Genomic DNA, 16695 nt, shown 5'->3' with positions numbered 1-16695 from the left:
GTCCGGATAAGAGAGGTTGGACTGTACAAGCAACACCCATCCGTTTTGTTTGTCACTAGGCTCATTTGTTGTAATGTGTAACATTTAATGTTTACCCAGTGGTGTTTTACATTATTTTTTGAAATTTTTTTTTCAAATGCGCAAAATAAGCAATCAAAAACGAAATGCGCACGCTACAGGAAACAAACAAGATTCTAAACACCATAGAATTTATAAACTGTTCATGGGATTTGGCCCATTCTGACCAGATACACCTGTGCATGAACATGACATGATGTATGAATGTTAAATTCATAAGTTTTTGAAGCCTCTCCTGCCATAGGATATACCTACGGATCGAAAGGGAGGGTGATGCAACTAAAAAGACAGCTTCCCCTCCACTTGCAGATGCAGTTACAACTAAACCACTTAATTTTGCAAGGGTTTTAATTTCGCTAGAAACCTTAAGGAATCAAATAGCAACGTTTGCACAGTATTTTTTGTGGGACCTGAGTGTGCATCAGACATATCAAATTGCATTCTGAATACATGTACAAGGAATGTCCTGACTCCTGATATCAAATAATTTTGATTTTTTTAAGTTGGTGACATAAGGCCAAAAGAATTACATGTTTGTTTCCCATAGCAGGTCTAAAAAGTCAAATGCGAAATAAATAAAATATTATAAAACAAATTTCCATATTTACGAAAATCAAAATTTGGCAGAAAATTTATGACCTGTTTCTTCAAGTTCCCAAAAAAGATTTTTTTCTAAGCCCTAAGTGGCAATGGATAAAGGATATAAAGCTGCCAGCATCTCAAATCCCGTCAGAATGTGTGACACCAGGTAAATTAATGAAATTCTGAATTAAACTAAGCTGATCACGGACAGGTGTAGCATCAAAAAAGATGTTCAAATTCAAATAACATGTGTAGTTGCAAAGTGTTAGCATGGCTATACATGTAATCGTGAGTGCACACTGGCTTGAATGCAAAAGGGCTGTGCAATAATTATGAGCCCCCTCCCTTCGGCTTGCCAAACATTTTTTGCTCTCCCCCAATTTTACCCTCCCACCAGAGCTCATAATTACTGCACAGCCCCTAAAGGGGCTATCATTTTCTTCAGAAGGGGGGTCCCAAATTTACAAAAAGTCAGCGTCAATAAAAGTGCGATCCCCCTATTTTAGCAACAAAAATTGAATGACACCCCCACTAGGGCTGCACGACTGAGTCACCAACAGTCGTAGTCGCAACTATTTGGTGATAGTCGTGAATACGACTAATGATTGCCAACTGGCAACTATTCCTGGTTCAACAAGCGACAAAATTGAATTAAAGATGGGTTCTAAAAGTGTTAAAAGTTGTCTAAGAATTTGTGCTACCGCCTTGAAAATCTTTGTGAAAGTTAGTTATAACTTTACCTATTACTCCTTCCTGCATGTCCTGTGTAAATTTAAAGGAAGTGTCTGTTAATCACAACATTAAGCCTTATATGTTAGAAAAATAATTATCAAGCACGAATCACATGATTTTATTTCAAACAAACACTTATTAACCATAAAAATGAATAAAAACAGCCATCTCTCAACACGGGATATTCAAAATTCCTGCGCCGAAATTGTCTAGAGCAGTGATGTCCTAATAGTTCAATGAAGCCTGTCGACAAATGAGCACAAATAACCATGACGTCACTGCTCTAGAACATTTTGGCGCGGGAATTTTGAATATTGTGTGTTGAGAGACGGCGGTTTTTATTAGTTTTCATGGTTAATATGAGTTTGATTGAAATAAAACCATGTGATTCGTGCTTGATAATTATTTTTCTAACATATAAGACCTAATGTTGTGATTGCCTGACACTTCCTTTAAAGCAATACCAACTCGAAATATCCTGCGTCCGGTCCAACGGTCAACTAGACTAACTTCACCAAACTCAAGAAACTTCACACCAATTCAAGCAAATAACAACTGTTATAAACAATCATTCATTCCAAGAACACTGATTGATTGGAATAATCTGCCCAAAGAAATTACTACCATAGAAGAGAAACAAAAGTTCAAATCAGCAGTCAACAAATTGTATAACAACACGGAAGAAGAATAGCATCAAATAGCATTATACGCGCCCACCTAAACCTGCTTGAGTGACTCCTGCAAAGGGGTGTTAGGCAGTATTCATCAAGACAAGACAAGTGATTTGTATAAAAAATAGATTCCTATTTAAATGTTAGTTTTCACTGATAGCTACTGATCGCATTGTCCCCTCAAACAAATGAGGTAAAACAAAGAAATTGGTATTTCATTCCAGCGCCTACAATACGTGTATTTAGCTCGCCGATTATTATTACCATGAATGATTATCGGGAGCTTTACACAAACAAGACGTCAGTGGCGGCGCCAGGAAATTTTTTTCGGGGTGGGGCATTAGGGGGGCCAAGTGAATTTCAGGGGGCAAAATCAACAAAATTTGCGCAAAATTACCGTAAAAATGGAAATTTTCGTTATTTTGGGTTTTTTCTGGGGGGCAACAGGGGGGGCAAGAGTCCATGCCCCCCCCCCCGGCGCCGCCACTGCAAGACGTATAAGACGAATAGCGATATACACACAGCTTACGTGTCAAGTCGACATACATCGCCTACAATACGTGTATAATCTCACCAATCGTATTATTTTCAATGATAATAGACCCTCCCTCGGGTCCATGGAGAACGACTGGTATTTGTAGATTACAGTGGCGGAGCTACACACAGCTAATGGGGTGTACAAATAAGATGTACTACGAATGAGAAATGCATACAGTTTATACGGAACATCACTGATTGAATGATTCAATATACACAAGCAGGTGATGCATTTACTCAGCACTTGATCGGTGAGCTCAGAATAAACCCGGGGAGACCCGGTTTTATAATAAATGTTAAATTTTATTATAATCGAAGCACTTCAGGCTTAAGGTCCGATCATACTACCACCGCATTTGCGATGCGTTGGCTTGCGATGCGGTGCGTTGCCGCACTGCATCGTACTGCAAACTACTGCATTGCGATATCGCAATGAAGTTAAATACATTTTAACTTGGAAATGCGACGAGTTGCGTTGAGTTGCGGCAAAAACTAATCGATATATCGGCATCGCAAAGCAACGCATGGCAAATGCGGTGGTAGTATGAACGAACCTTTAGTCTTTCACAGGGTATTTTATGGTACACTTGCTCAAGGAGTCTAGCCAAGAATTTGCTCACCGATAGCTTCACATCCGAGGCTAGAGACCATTGCATTCAAAATCTAGTCGGATTCTCTGAAGCATGACACCGTGTAAAGCAATGGAAGTACTTACAGAAGTAAACACAGCCGATCACAACAGGCGATTGCATCAAAAATGTTGCTAAAATTACACTTCAGCAAAATTTTAGACTGTCAAAAATTGGCAAATGACAAATCTTGCTCAAAAGATACAGTTGCCTTGGTTCATCAAAATTTTGACCTCAGGCTTTGATAGCTCGCCAGTAGACATAGTCGTGGCTATTTGGGTGACGATTAGTTGACTACTAAAAAAACCTGTGTTGTGCAGCCCTACCCCAAACAAGTTGATCAAAAACAAAATCTTGATCAACAATACAGTCTACAGATACATGTCATAAAATAAATAATTGTAAGCTTAAAAAGTTTACGTGTGTTAAAACATTGATGATGATCGATTGATGTTACTCGACGATTTTAAGACTAAGAGTTAGACTGAAACCAATATATATAAATCCTGTGATAGTACACGTTTGTTTAGATTAATACAGAACGCACAAAATGCTGCAAATTTGCCTGAAATTTACCTTGAAAATCAGAATCCAAACTGAACAACGTGTCTGCAGTACACATGCGCAAAGGGAATCCTAAAACGGTAAGTACAGCCCGTGACCAAATACATTTGTTTACTTCCGGGATTTGTTTGAACAGTCATAACAGTATGATTTAGTAGTTCACTGCTTGTTTAACAAACGAACAAATGCAGAAGAAAATAATTGTTTTTCTTGACCATCACAACTTCAGGGAAATGTGTATATGTCGGAGAAAACGTGATCAACAAAATAAGAAGTGTATGATGCGAGGAATCATCATAAACCAATATCAAAATACAGGTGGGATAATTCACTTTGCTGCAGCTTACACCCATCGAATGTGTGTCATCAGCCCTCAGATCGGCCCTGTAGGAACCCATGGATTCGATCCATGTAGCTGCAGCCGCAGCCTTTGTTGGTTCATGTCAATTTGAATGTATGTATTGACTACTAGTATCACAACATTTAGGGGCTGTGCGATAATTATGAGCCCTGGGGGAGGGTAAAATTGGGGCGGGGGCAAGAAATTTTTGGCTAGCCGAAAGAGGGAGGGAGTAATTTTTGGCCAGCCGAGGGGGGGAGCAATTTTTGGCACGCATTCATAATTCATGGGGCGTGTTTTAAATAAACGCTCTAGAAATGCTTCGCCAAACCGTATGGAAACGCTTAAATTGCCGTGATAGTACGGCGAATCCTCTCGTTTTTCAAAAGCTACGCATGGTGATTTTGTTCGAGATAGGCAGATCGAGCGACTCAGGCTAAGCATACCATTTATTTACACCATATGAGATACCACAGAGTTTCTATTCTACACGTTTTTACGCATGCTCAGTACCCAATATGATGTTGCCATTTACAAGAAACAGTCACTGTAGATGCAACTTTCTTTATCTGGTGAATAATAAAATATTGATTTGTATACATCTCTACATTTTGAGTTTGTACTCTAGCGATTGATTCCTAGCCAATCAGGTAGGACTCCTTTTCTTGCGTTCGGTGAAATCGCCCGTCGCTCACCAAAGGAGTAATAAGTTGCAGGGAAAAAATATTGATAATACAGGGTGTCGACACTGTAAGGTTTGCAAATTGGGATCCCAAAAATTTGGCATGTGCAAGGGGAGGGCATAGATTTTTTGGCGGGCTGAGGGGGGCAAGTGATTTTTGGCAGGCTGAGAGGAGCGCGAGCAATTTTTGGCGGGCCGTTCGGAAATGTTACCCCATCCCCCTCCCTGCCTCCCCAAAAAATTACCCTTTAAGGGGTACTACACCCCTGACCAATTTTGTGCCTATTTGTGCATTTTTCTCAAAAATTATAGTGCATTGGTGACAGGTAAGATACCGTATTTCGTCGAATAGTCGCCCCCCTCAAATAAACACCCCCACCACTTTTTTCAACCAAGATGTTTCAAAAATTCCGATATTTCCATGCTATCTTGTGTAGTAAGCTTACCAAGTTGCTCACATGGTCAATAATAGCAGCAATAAATGGCGAAAATCTGCATCCGAACCCGGAAGTGAATCAAAAGTCAGTGTCAAAAGGTCATAGTTCGTCATTTTAGCGTGACTTTTAAGCTTACCTAATGATTTTAACGGGAATTTTCGTGCTAAAAATGACCTCTAATAAACGCCCCTTGGGAAAATGTAACGCCCGGGCGTTTATTCGACAAATCGGTATGTATATTATAGGGGCAAAGACTACAACTACTGTACTGAAAATTCAGCAACTCAAGGCAAGTAGTTATTGATTTATTAGAGATAGCGAACCTTCAATAAATTAGTGGTAGCAGACCTTATTCAAAATTAGTGATAACGAACCTTATTTAAAATGAGTGATATCGAACCTTAGAACTAGCGAACCTTACTCTGAATTAGTGATATCGAATCTTAGAAGTAGCAGACCCATTTTTAGGTATAACAAACCCTTTTCTCAATAGAGATAGCGGATTCTCATCTCCATAGACTTTACACATTAGTGACAGCGAACCTTAGAGATAGCGAACCTTAGAGATAGCGGTCCTTAGAGATAGAGGGATGATGTGGAAGTTTTGTGATGTCGTTTTTCTTATGGACATACTACAATATATATTGTTTTTTTACTCCATATTAATTTTGTGACACGATCCAGTCCATGGGAGCCAAAGGCGACAAATTTGAAACTGAGATAAAGGTAAAAATATGGAGTAAATAGACATCAAAAAACTTCATAACTTTAGGTATGCTCGACCTTTGGTGTTTTCAGTAAATGATAGCCTATTGTATATAATAAATAATATAATAAATTACAGTAACTCAATTGTCAAAAATGGCTCCTTTGGCCCCCAGGGACCAGATCGTGTCACATTTTTGCCTTTATCTCAATTTCAAATTTGCTACCGGTACCTTTGGCCTCCATGGACAAGATCGTGTCACATTCACTTCACTTGGCCTTACAGAGGAAAGTGGTCAGTGGTGCAACCTCTAGCCTAGTAAATCTACTAGGTTTGCTCCAAATGCAAATGTCTTACCATTTTATGATGGCCTAGGTCTTGAGAGTACAGATACAGTATATTCAATATTTCATCACAGTGGATACCGGTTGAACTTACACCCTCATATTTTGGGCCCCATCCGCTTTAAAACAATAATAGTTTTAAACAAGTAAAATAAATGACAGCATCACTGATTTTCAAATAGTGTTTTTATTTTTCTTATTTGCTCCCTTACTTTGTTTCTGAAATTGTTGTGAAGCAAAAACGTACAGAAGTTCTTGGTTATCATTTATAAACACACTGCATCGAATGTATGGAGCCGGTATTGGCTTGTCCAATTGTCAAAAGCCGTAACTCACACATACGATGGGTGTAGGTAGGGCTTTGGGGGAAATAACAAAAATATTAGGGGCCTCCCCATTTTTATGATAATGTTGACAATGACTTTGCAATTACCAATTTACACAGAAATGAATGGTCAATTTGTAACAAAATAACAAATAATAAGGGCCTCCCTCACCATATTTTGAGAAAGTTCGGACGACATACATGTTATTTATTTTACTTGGCCTTACATGTATCTTGTTTATAACTTTGTTGACGTTTTCTCCTTTGTTTCAGCCTGATGTAGATGTGACCCCTGAGTTCGGAAAAAAAAAAGTTTTTGTCAAGATGAGACTTACCCAGTGGAAAAGACGCATTGTGCATTTATTAATATGTATAATATTTCTTCAAATACTGCTTCTTCTGTTTGTATGGCTGGCACCCAATGTAAACTACACAGTTAAACTTCAAGCTATGCTTGATCAGAATGGCATAGTAGAATTCCAGCAGGATCTCGGGGTTAGATGGAAGTCTCATCATCCTCCATTGAGACCAGGGTTCAAAGGTCATCACAGGATTAATTTTGATAAGAATGATGGTGCTGGGATTGTGACTGAAGGCGGGTTTGATACAGATCCTGAAATCAATATGACCAATGGTAAATATTATAATGGGAAACAATTAAAATAATTGAAACATTAATTAAGTTAATAACTCATATTGTACAGATTCAACCAATCACACACCAACTCATTGTATTTCATGATCTTCATAATTATTCTACACCGTTTGGAAAAATTCACATGAACCATTGAAAAATTCACATGAACCCTACTGTAGAGTTTGATTAATATAATTCTGAAATTAATCAAACTGTGAGTCGCTACCCTTTTTGGGAGTCACAGGCCATTTGAAAAAGGGTTGAATCATCAAAAATTGTACAACCCTAGTTACCCTACTTTCTAAGGCTGCATCATGTACAGGTCTGAATTCATAATTTCCACACGGTAGTAGCAATAGACACCTTTTATACATGTTGAAATAATTTCAGGTCAAGCTGCATCATGTTTTCTAAGTCAACATTGCAAATTTTGTGTGATTCTTTTGCATTTGTAAAGTTTGTAGTAAGTTTAGTAAGCTGGACAACTCTCAAACTTTCATTTGGTCAAGAAGAAATTGGGTTACTTGTAAAAGAGTTTCGGAACCTCTGGGAACATACAGTGAGGCAAAAGTTGGGTCACTTGTAAAAAAAGTTTGGGTATAAATAGTATCATTTTTATTTTCTAACAACTTTTATTATTATAAAAATATTATGATTGCAGATGATCCTGACATAATTGAGAAGCTATGCCTATTAGACAAGTCATGGAATCCAGACGTCAGGTTTAGTTTGCTGCAGACATTAGAAGACACTTTATTTAATAGTAATGTTGGCCCTGCTAGTGACAGCATGTGTACCTTACCTGACATATATGCTCCAAATGATATGTGTGGCGATGTGAAGTGGATGTGTAATCTCAGTCCAACATTTGTTCAGCAAGATAGATCACAAAGGTAAGTATGTATCAAGTTTAGTACTTTGGTTTAAGGGATCTAAAATGGCGTTTATTAACGTTTCGACAGTATTTTTTGTGGGACATGAGAGCACCTCAGACCTATCGAATTTGCATTCTGAATACGAAGCATGTCTTTCTGATATCAAATAATTGTCATTTTTGAAAATCACAATATAATACAAATTTTATGACAAATTATAAAAATTTGATATTTTTCAAATTTTTGATATATAACAGTCCTCAAGTAAATTATATAAATCTAATGTTATATTCTTAAAGTGTATGTAGCAGGAGGAAAAGCCGACGGTCAATTGAAAATTTTGACCTTTCATATTGAAGATATGGATTTTTTTCCAAAAAAAGACCTAATTTTTTTTGGTGTTTTTGTAAAAAAAATCCATATCTTCAATAATGAAAGGTCAACATTTTCAATTAATCGTCGGCTTTTCATCCCACCTACATACACTTTAAGTATAAATCATCAGATTTCTAAAGTTTACTTCAAGTACTGTTAAATATCAAAAATATCAATTTTAATGATTTGCCATAAAATGTGTATTAAATTGCTAATTTCAAAAAATCAAAATTATTTGATATCAGAATGACATTCTTCAGATTCAGAATGCAATTCGATATGTCTGATGTGCTGTGATGTCCCAAAATAAATACTGTCCAAACGTTCATACCCCAGCCCTTAATGGTAGCAAATTTGTATCTATAAATGGTGTAACTGGAAACATTTAAAGGTGGGTAACCTGATTGACAATCTCATCCACCACTTTACCTCATCAAAATGCTGATTTTGGTATCAGATGAAAGCTCATATTTTTCATAAACATATTGAAATTTGGCGTTCCAAATCGGTATATTTCCGAAGAAATCATAAAAAACTGCTGAATTAGTCTCAAATAATTATGGTATGCCACATTTGAGACTAATTAAGCAGTTTTTTGATGATATCTTCGGAAATACACTGAGACGGAACTTCTAATTTCAATATGTTTATGAGAAAATAGGGCCTTTCACGTGAAATCAATATATTAATACATGATCATGATGATTATCATTAATAAAAACACATGTAGACTACCAATATCACGCTGTATAAATGTCGGTAATTCCATTAGGAATTAGTCACATTTACAAAAAAACATTTATATGTTCTTTTTGCATGAGTGCTTGAAAGGGATGACATTTTATGTTATACGTAAGATTTAAAGAATTTGATTTTCCAAATATATCAGGCCACCTTCCTTTAATACCTTAAATCTCATATTAAACCAGTCCCTCTATAAATGACATAACATCACTTTCGGAATCATTGATGGCAAAAAAGAAACCCTAAATGGAGCATCAGTATAGCCAAAATGTGCCCTTTATTGACAAAAACATTGAATGCACCATTGAGGGTACTATATGTTCAAAATCTGACGTTTTTTCACCATTTTTATTAACGTGATTGTGTAGCACTTTATATTCAAGTGACCCCCTTGGGGTTTCTCACCATATTTTGTTAAAATCTTTCAGAATCTCTGCCATTATGTTGTGGATGTATTGTTGTATACTATTATAATCACCAACACTTCCCCCCCTTTCATGCAGGTCTTTAACAGTCAACTGCAGTGGAAGTTTCAAAGTGAACTTTGTCTCCAGAGAGGAGAGTGAGACACGACTAGAGAATAATGGTTATATGCCAGATAAAGTGTGGCATACATATAAGGGTCCAGCAACTATAGACTTCCCATCTCAATATGCAGATGTTGTATGCCCTGTCAAGAAAGGCAACAGGTAAGATTAGATTGCTACTGATCAACACAGGATCAGCTGTGACCATACAGTAGCATAGAATTGGCTCAGATAGTTCTTGGATAACGATGTCCTAGAAGAACACAAAAGCAGCCACCAAGCCTGCCATGGTGACTGGATCCAATTGGTTAGTGTCACTGGACCAATGGTAGGCCTACTATATAGCAGAAAGGTTATGTTAAGGAGATACTGTAATTGTCTTGCCATTTTTATTACTATATTGAAAAACAAAAGCACACCATTAACAAAGAAATGCAGAACATGTCTGTATCTAAAAAAGAACAGACCACCCCAAAGGTATCCTTTTCACAGGGAATTATTAGACATGGAGTGGGTAGATTTGTGACAGAAAATGCTTAGGTTCATGTTTTGCCAAAAATGCCTTATAAGAGCAAAATTTTGCCAGTTTGTGAGCAAATATTACCCCTAGAAATGATGTAAGCTTGAGCGGCACACCTCATCAAAAATAATTCCTTGGGTATGATTGGGTGGATAATGTGACACACTGTCTACTATAATTATACTGATGCTCTTGCTCTATTCGACAATACCCAGAAACCATCCAGGTATAGCACTCACAAGCTAAACCATGACATGCACTGAACATGAATCACATTTTAATTCTTGCCAGTAATTATTAAATGTACACCTTATATTCCTTTCAGGACTATTGAACATCATAATTACAGAACCCAATTTCTACCAAATCTTCCAGCTGTCCAGAAACAACATTTAATTTTCAATAACATTGTAAGTAATTGCAAACTTGTACATATTTGTTTTGTTTGCCTTTGAATGCTTGGGCTATATTACATGCACATTTATTTTGTTAAATGACATGATATAAAATGCCCATGAAAAACATGCCTATTTCTTGACAATATTATTAGCACATGTTACATTTCTTTATAGCAGTGTAAATGAGTTAGCCAGTGTTTATGAAAATGCCAACAGCATTGATCAAATGGCCAAAAGTAACCCAATTTATTTAAAAAGATTGTACATTATGGCTTAACTTCAATGCATAATACAATAAAACTATGAGTAATCAATGTTAATTGAAAAACATACCTAAAATAGTTTTAATTCATGCTCCTTATCAGAGTGGTGTAAAAGTGGTTCAAATAGAACTTTGGGGTATTATAAAGTTATTTATGTAAACTTTCTTAGTTCTGCATAATATATCTATCTTTGTTCACCTTTCCTTGCACAGCCGCTATCAGCGCTGTGCATTCTTTTTACCGCGTTCTTCTTTCTTTCTTCTTTCTTCTTCTTTCTGTCAACATCATTAAATCAGCCATCGTAGCCACATGCTTTCAGCCATGTTGATCATAGTTGGTCACTAGGACTATTGGGTGGTGCCACAGATGTCACATGATGAACTTCCGATCAAATGTCATCCACTTCCGGTCAGTGGCCAAAAACGTGATTTTCACTAAAATGCTACTCCTCTCACATATAACATAGCATCGTGACGTCACTTGCACACATACATCACCTATAGCCAGCGTCTAATAGTCCTTCACATAATTGGGATCAAAGGTCATTAAGGGGTCACTTCCGGTAAAAGTCTGAAAAATTTGTAAAAAATATTCAAAAAATCACTGTCTTTACATATTACATAGCAGAGAGTCGCCATTAGCACACATGCATTGCTACTAGCTAGGGTCTTTAGGATGCCTACAGTTTTGGGGTCAAAGGTCATTAAGGGGTTACTTCCGGTCAAAAATCAAATTTATCAAAAAAGTTTACAATTTTTTTATCTCAAAATGTAAACAGACCAGAGTAATATAATCATCATACATGAATTAGTGTTACCTGATGTATGCATGGTATTTTTATTTTGGGGGTCAAAAGTCATTAATGGGTCACTTTCTGTTTTTAACTAAATAACTTTAAGAATTTTTATCTCAACAACTAAACATAGTAGAAATTTTTACTTAAAATTGAAACAATGCATTTTGTCGGTGTACATAAGGTTTTATTTTCATTGAGGTCAAAGGTTTTTATTTGTTTTAAAGTTTAATTATAAATTTTAAAAAAATCAAAATTCATGTATAAGTTCCGATTAAGCTGAAATTCACCAGGAATATTCCTTATGACATCCTAAGCACTATGTAATATTTTTGCGGGTCAAAGGTAATTAAGGGATCACTTCCGGTTCTCACAGATTCGGGTCATAACTCATTTGTCACTGCTGGCTGTGCATACTCGCGGTCGCAGGCGAACGCAATCAGATCTCATTTTCTTTGTTTTCTCCGTCTTCACATTGACATTTAAAGTTATCAGAAAATCCAAGATGGCAGCCATTATCTATCCTAGCAATAAACATTGATTCTCTGTCAAGAGCTCAATTTCATCGTAGTAGATGTGGACTACCAAAGACAGCCCAGCTACTAAGAAGTCTGTACTATGCAGAGGCTAACGATGCACCTGCCAATGATTTGGACTATCAAGCATTCCTATTCAATAGACTGAACTCTATTGGTGGAGTAACTGCCATGAATCTCACTCCTCTTTTTGCTGGTAAGAGAACATTTACATTTTAATAATACAACATTATGCGGGGCAGGATAGTGAGGGGGATGCAGAGGGGTCAGGGGCATAGCAAGTGGGTGGATAAAGTCCAGGGGCTGCTGAGGGTTTAGGGGCCTGAGCAAAAGCAAAGATGAAATGTTAGGGATGGGGATGATAAAGGAGATGTTAAAAAGGACCACACTGCTCCTTGTCCATGGGCCCCAAGGCTCTTGCTATGCCCCTGAGAGGGGTGCCAGCCTGTTTTTGTTTGTTAGAGATGTCTGATAAACAAAGTATTCCTGAAATGATGGACATAAGAAAACAACGCACATGTCTTTTGCCGTCAACCATATAGGTGACTTAAAATGCACATACGTCATTACGCCACACTGTTTGTTTCAAAATATTCATCAAATTTCAGACACAGGTCAAAGGGTACACTTGGGCTATGCAGAATCAGTTCCCCAGATTGTATGGAATGCAATAATTCCGGATCTGGCACTGATATGATTGTACTCAAAACTCTGAACTTGGAAAAAAAAGACCCCGCCTGTAAACCGTTGTACCGCGCTGGGGACGGGCTCGAAATATTTGTCAGGATGCCTCGTGCTCCGACCCCAGGTTAGTATTATTTTGCTTAAATTGATGGAGGCTGGCCCGCCTGGATATCAAAATATCCAGGACCCGCTTGAAATACGAACACCAGTCGGCAAGGTAGACAATTTAATCCAACACGTTTCGGCAGCTTGGCTCACGAGTCATTTATTACTACTACTAGTTCCCTGATCATCATCATTAATCAGTACATGGATTGGTACATGGATTTGTGTAACTTAACTTGTACACGTATATATAGCATGGAGGGCGTGCTCATATTGTGGGTTTCCCTCCTATAGATTACCTATACAGCACGGGAGAGATAATATACAAAAGTTGCACTTAATCTGAGTACACAATATTTATATGTATGTTTAAGGTATGGCGTCACTGTCCTTTTACAAAATACTATTCATTCACAGCTTTCACGATAGTTAAGTTCTGCATTAGGCTTCACTCATATTGAATATTTATCTATAGAAAATGCTCGCTCACATGGGTAAAGCAGCAAAATATCATATAGGGCCTATGACAATAACCTGTGGAACCACATGGGCAAGAATTAATGTGCTCTCGTTTCTGAAACTGTCGTTTGAAAGAAAACTCTCAATTGTATCACACAGTAATACACATTGTATACCTAGGAGTAGTGAGCGGACCTTTTCATATAGCATACATGTCTCTACTATTAACTCGTTTTATGAACCCAAGTGTAAACTCACAAAATATAACTCTTTACATAAAAATATAAATATCCAACAGTGTTATGAAGTTAATATACTGTAATATGAATGGAATGTATAAATGTATGAAGAACATGAGTGAATGATGGATGGAAGGTTAAGTGGAAGAATGAATGAATGGGAATGAATGAATGAATAAACGAATGAAAAATGAATGAGGGTGAATGTGAATGAACAAGTGGTGCATGAACATACATAAATATAAATATTACTATACACAAAAGAATATAAATTATCATTAAGAAATATCATCCATAATCACTGAGATGTATAATTTTGGTTGTACACACAACACTTTCACTCTTTAACTAGATTATAACTTTTCTGGGTTACATGACATATCTGAGACTTTTGATTATCAAAAGATGGCTCATTATGAAAATATAATATGGCCTATTGGTTATGAAATCATCTTTATACTAATCTGCATAAAACAATGCACATGATATGCAATTATCCTCTGAAACAATTTCCTGATTAAAAGTACAGGTAGCACGCATGTCTTTTCCTTTTGGACGGATAAATATAATCCTGAAGTCTTTGATATAACATAAAAAATGTAGCTTCTGCTTTGTAAACATAATATAAAAATAATGTACACTTCTTTGGTGAGGTACTAGTATATCACACACAATTAACATTAATGTTTTCAGTCACTCTATAAAAGTCTTTGGTAATATTTGTCCAATCAGCTGGTGTATTACTATTCAGCTGAATCTAAGGCCATAGTGATCACGATTGATGATGTCACAAAATTTGCATACAAAAATAAATGGTGAAAGGCAAGATTATTGTTCCTGGTAAAGCATCTTATTATAATGCCAATCTCCATGAGTCATGATAAATAGCAAGTTAAAATTAACTGCATCTGATCTGATGAGGGCATCACTTGGCAGGGCATGCAGAAAGGTCACAAAAGGTTGTTGACATAAAAATTATCAGCATTCAGCTCCAATGTTAGAAAATAAGCTGAACGATATGGGTTAAGGTTCAAATAATTGACATATCAAAAATTACTGTAACTGAGTATTTTGGCCTAAAATATGCACGCATTTTGATCAATCAAGCGCTGCTGAATTGACTCTGAACATGTCTTGCAGTTACAATTACAATGTATATATTTATGAATTAGCGAAAGAGGTACATGACACTTGCGCTCGTATATCTTTCATAATATGCATCAAATAAACTGAACATTATAAACATCCAAAGCTACACTAACCTACGATACCCACGAATTATTCTCAGGGATCGCTTGAGGCCAAAACAGCAAAAATATGGATGATTTCTACCACATCTTACAGCCTTCACGTATCACTCGTGTAGTATCAAAACAAAGGTCAGAGGTCGCGCACACATGAAGTACATTGTAAACATACAAAATTCTCCTTTAAAGGGGGAAGGTCGTGTGAGGGGAAATTTTGTTACACAACCCCCCCGCCAAGCCTTTAGCCGTCCCTGGCAAAGAGCTGATAAAACTTATTGAACAAAATTTTGTTTACATGTAAAGGATATGTTTCCTAGTAACATCTTCCAAATGTTCTGACTGGTCAACCAGCGACATCTTACACCACAAGCCACGGGATGAAAACTCCTAGGTGATAGTGACGTTGACTCCATCCTGTCCAACTTTACACTCCTAAATTGAGGGTTGTAGATCATCCACTCACTGTCACTTGTCTCATTTCACGCAATTGGTGTATTAAGAGTGTTGCTGTTGATTTCTTTCCATCATTATACGCATGGTAAGGCCATCAACCTTGTTTATGCTATTGTTCTTCTCTCCATATTTCTTATAATTAGTCCATCATGGAAAATGTAAAATCCATGTTCACATCCACAGGTAAAGTCACTGCAAGCCATAAATAATGTCCATATCAGGATGGGGCTAGTAATAGCATAACCAATGTAGGAAATATTGCATCAACTACGGTGGTCACAGTCAATCAGACGTAGATATATGGCTACTTTCATTATAGTCTGGATTACTATTGTTTCTTAGACAATGCTTCAGTATGTCTAAATAAATGATTTCCTTTTCATTTTCAAGCTGATATGATAGAATTTCTAGCAATAAGTCCAGATGCTGGATGTTGCATCAAGTTGCTTATGACCATGATGACTGCCATTAATACCTCTGCTGGAGATATATCTGTAAAACATTGCATGATGATGTACATGGAGAGCAGGAGAGAAGTGCTGCTGCCTGCTGGTTACTTCTCCATTTAGCCAATCTATTATATTCTATTCTATAAATCCCAATTTGGCCAATCCAGCATGTTCTATGATATGCTGATTGTCTCATACTTTTGATAAATTCCAGATGACACTCACCAACTGTGATGCTGCAAGGTGTCAGTAGATATCCAAACTTTTTGTTTGATGATGGGAACCCTTGTGTTCACTTAGCAAGTCACCTCCATGTTAACTCTCATGCTAATGAGCAAAAACGGTATAAATCCCAATGGTTTATAATTCATCAACCTCCATTCAACAATCCTATTTCTAAATCTGACCTCAAGTTATGGTGTGAGAGTTTTAGTATCCAGCATATTCAAAGGTCATTCTTCCAATGCACAAATTAATTTTGGTTGAAGAGCTGTTTCCAGAAGGATGAGCAAGAGTTAGTATAGGATCCTCCGGACAAACTCTTGTAGTGTATGAGACGTCTTATAAATATATTACATATTGTTCTCAGCTTTACGGTACCTCACGGGTAACCGCTTCTGCCTGGTCGAACGACGCAGCTGAACAGTTGGTTCCTGGCTTTCTTCACTAACACTGTCGACTCCATGCGCTCCTTCCACAGGTACTAAGGTCACTTGCTCCACCTCATCTGGAGGGAAGCCCTCCTCTTGTACTTCTTCTGACAG

General features: G+C 37.1%; 2 protein-coding genes across 2 annotated transcripts in view; one reads left to right on the top strand and one right to left on the bottom strand.

The window, feature by feature from the left end:
• The window catches only part of LOC140153041 (enolase-phosphatase E1-like), a 37848-nt gene extending 33964 nt beyond the window's left edge, over positions 1–3884 (bottom strand). The window contains exon 1 of the mRNA XM_072175640.1: positions 3806–3884. The gene's annotated coding sequence lies outside the window, so the exon portion shown is untranslated. The remainder of the gene's footprint in view (positions 1–3805) is intronic.
• Positions 3885–7077: 3193 nt separating this feature from the next.
• LOC140152153 (uncharacterized) overlaps positions 7078–16695 on the top strand; it is a 36120-nt gene continuing 26502 nt past the window's right edge. The window contains 5 exon segments of the mRNA XM_072174453.1: positions 7078–7261; positions 7926–8157; positions 9762–9947; positions 10631–10715; positions 12248–12491. Of these exon segments, the coding sequence (XP_072030554.1) occupies positions 7078–7261; positions 7926–8157; positions 9762–9947; positions 10631–10715; positions 12248–12491 (931 nt within the window).

This window comes from Amphiura filiformis, chromosome 5 (assembly GCF_039555335.1).
Source record: "Amphiura filiformis chromosome 5, Afil_fr2py, whole genome shotgun sequence".
Classification (NCBI taxonomy): Eukaryota; Metazoa; Echinodermata; class Ophiuroidea; order Amphilepidida; family Amphiuridae; genus Amphiura; species Amphiura filiformis.
Note: the sequence above shows the minus strand (reverse complement) of the source record. Positions and strands in the feature narration are given on the sequence as shown.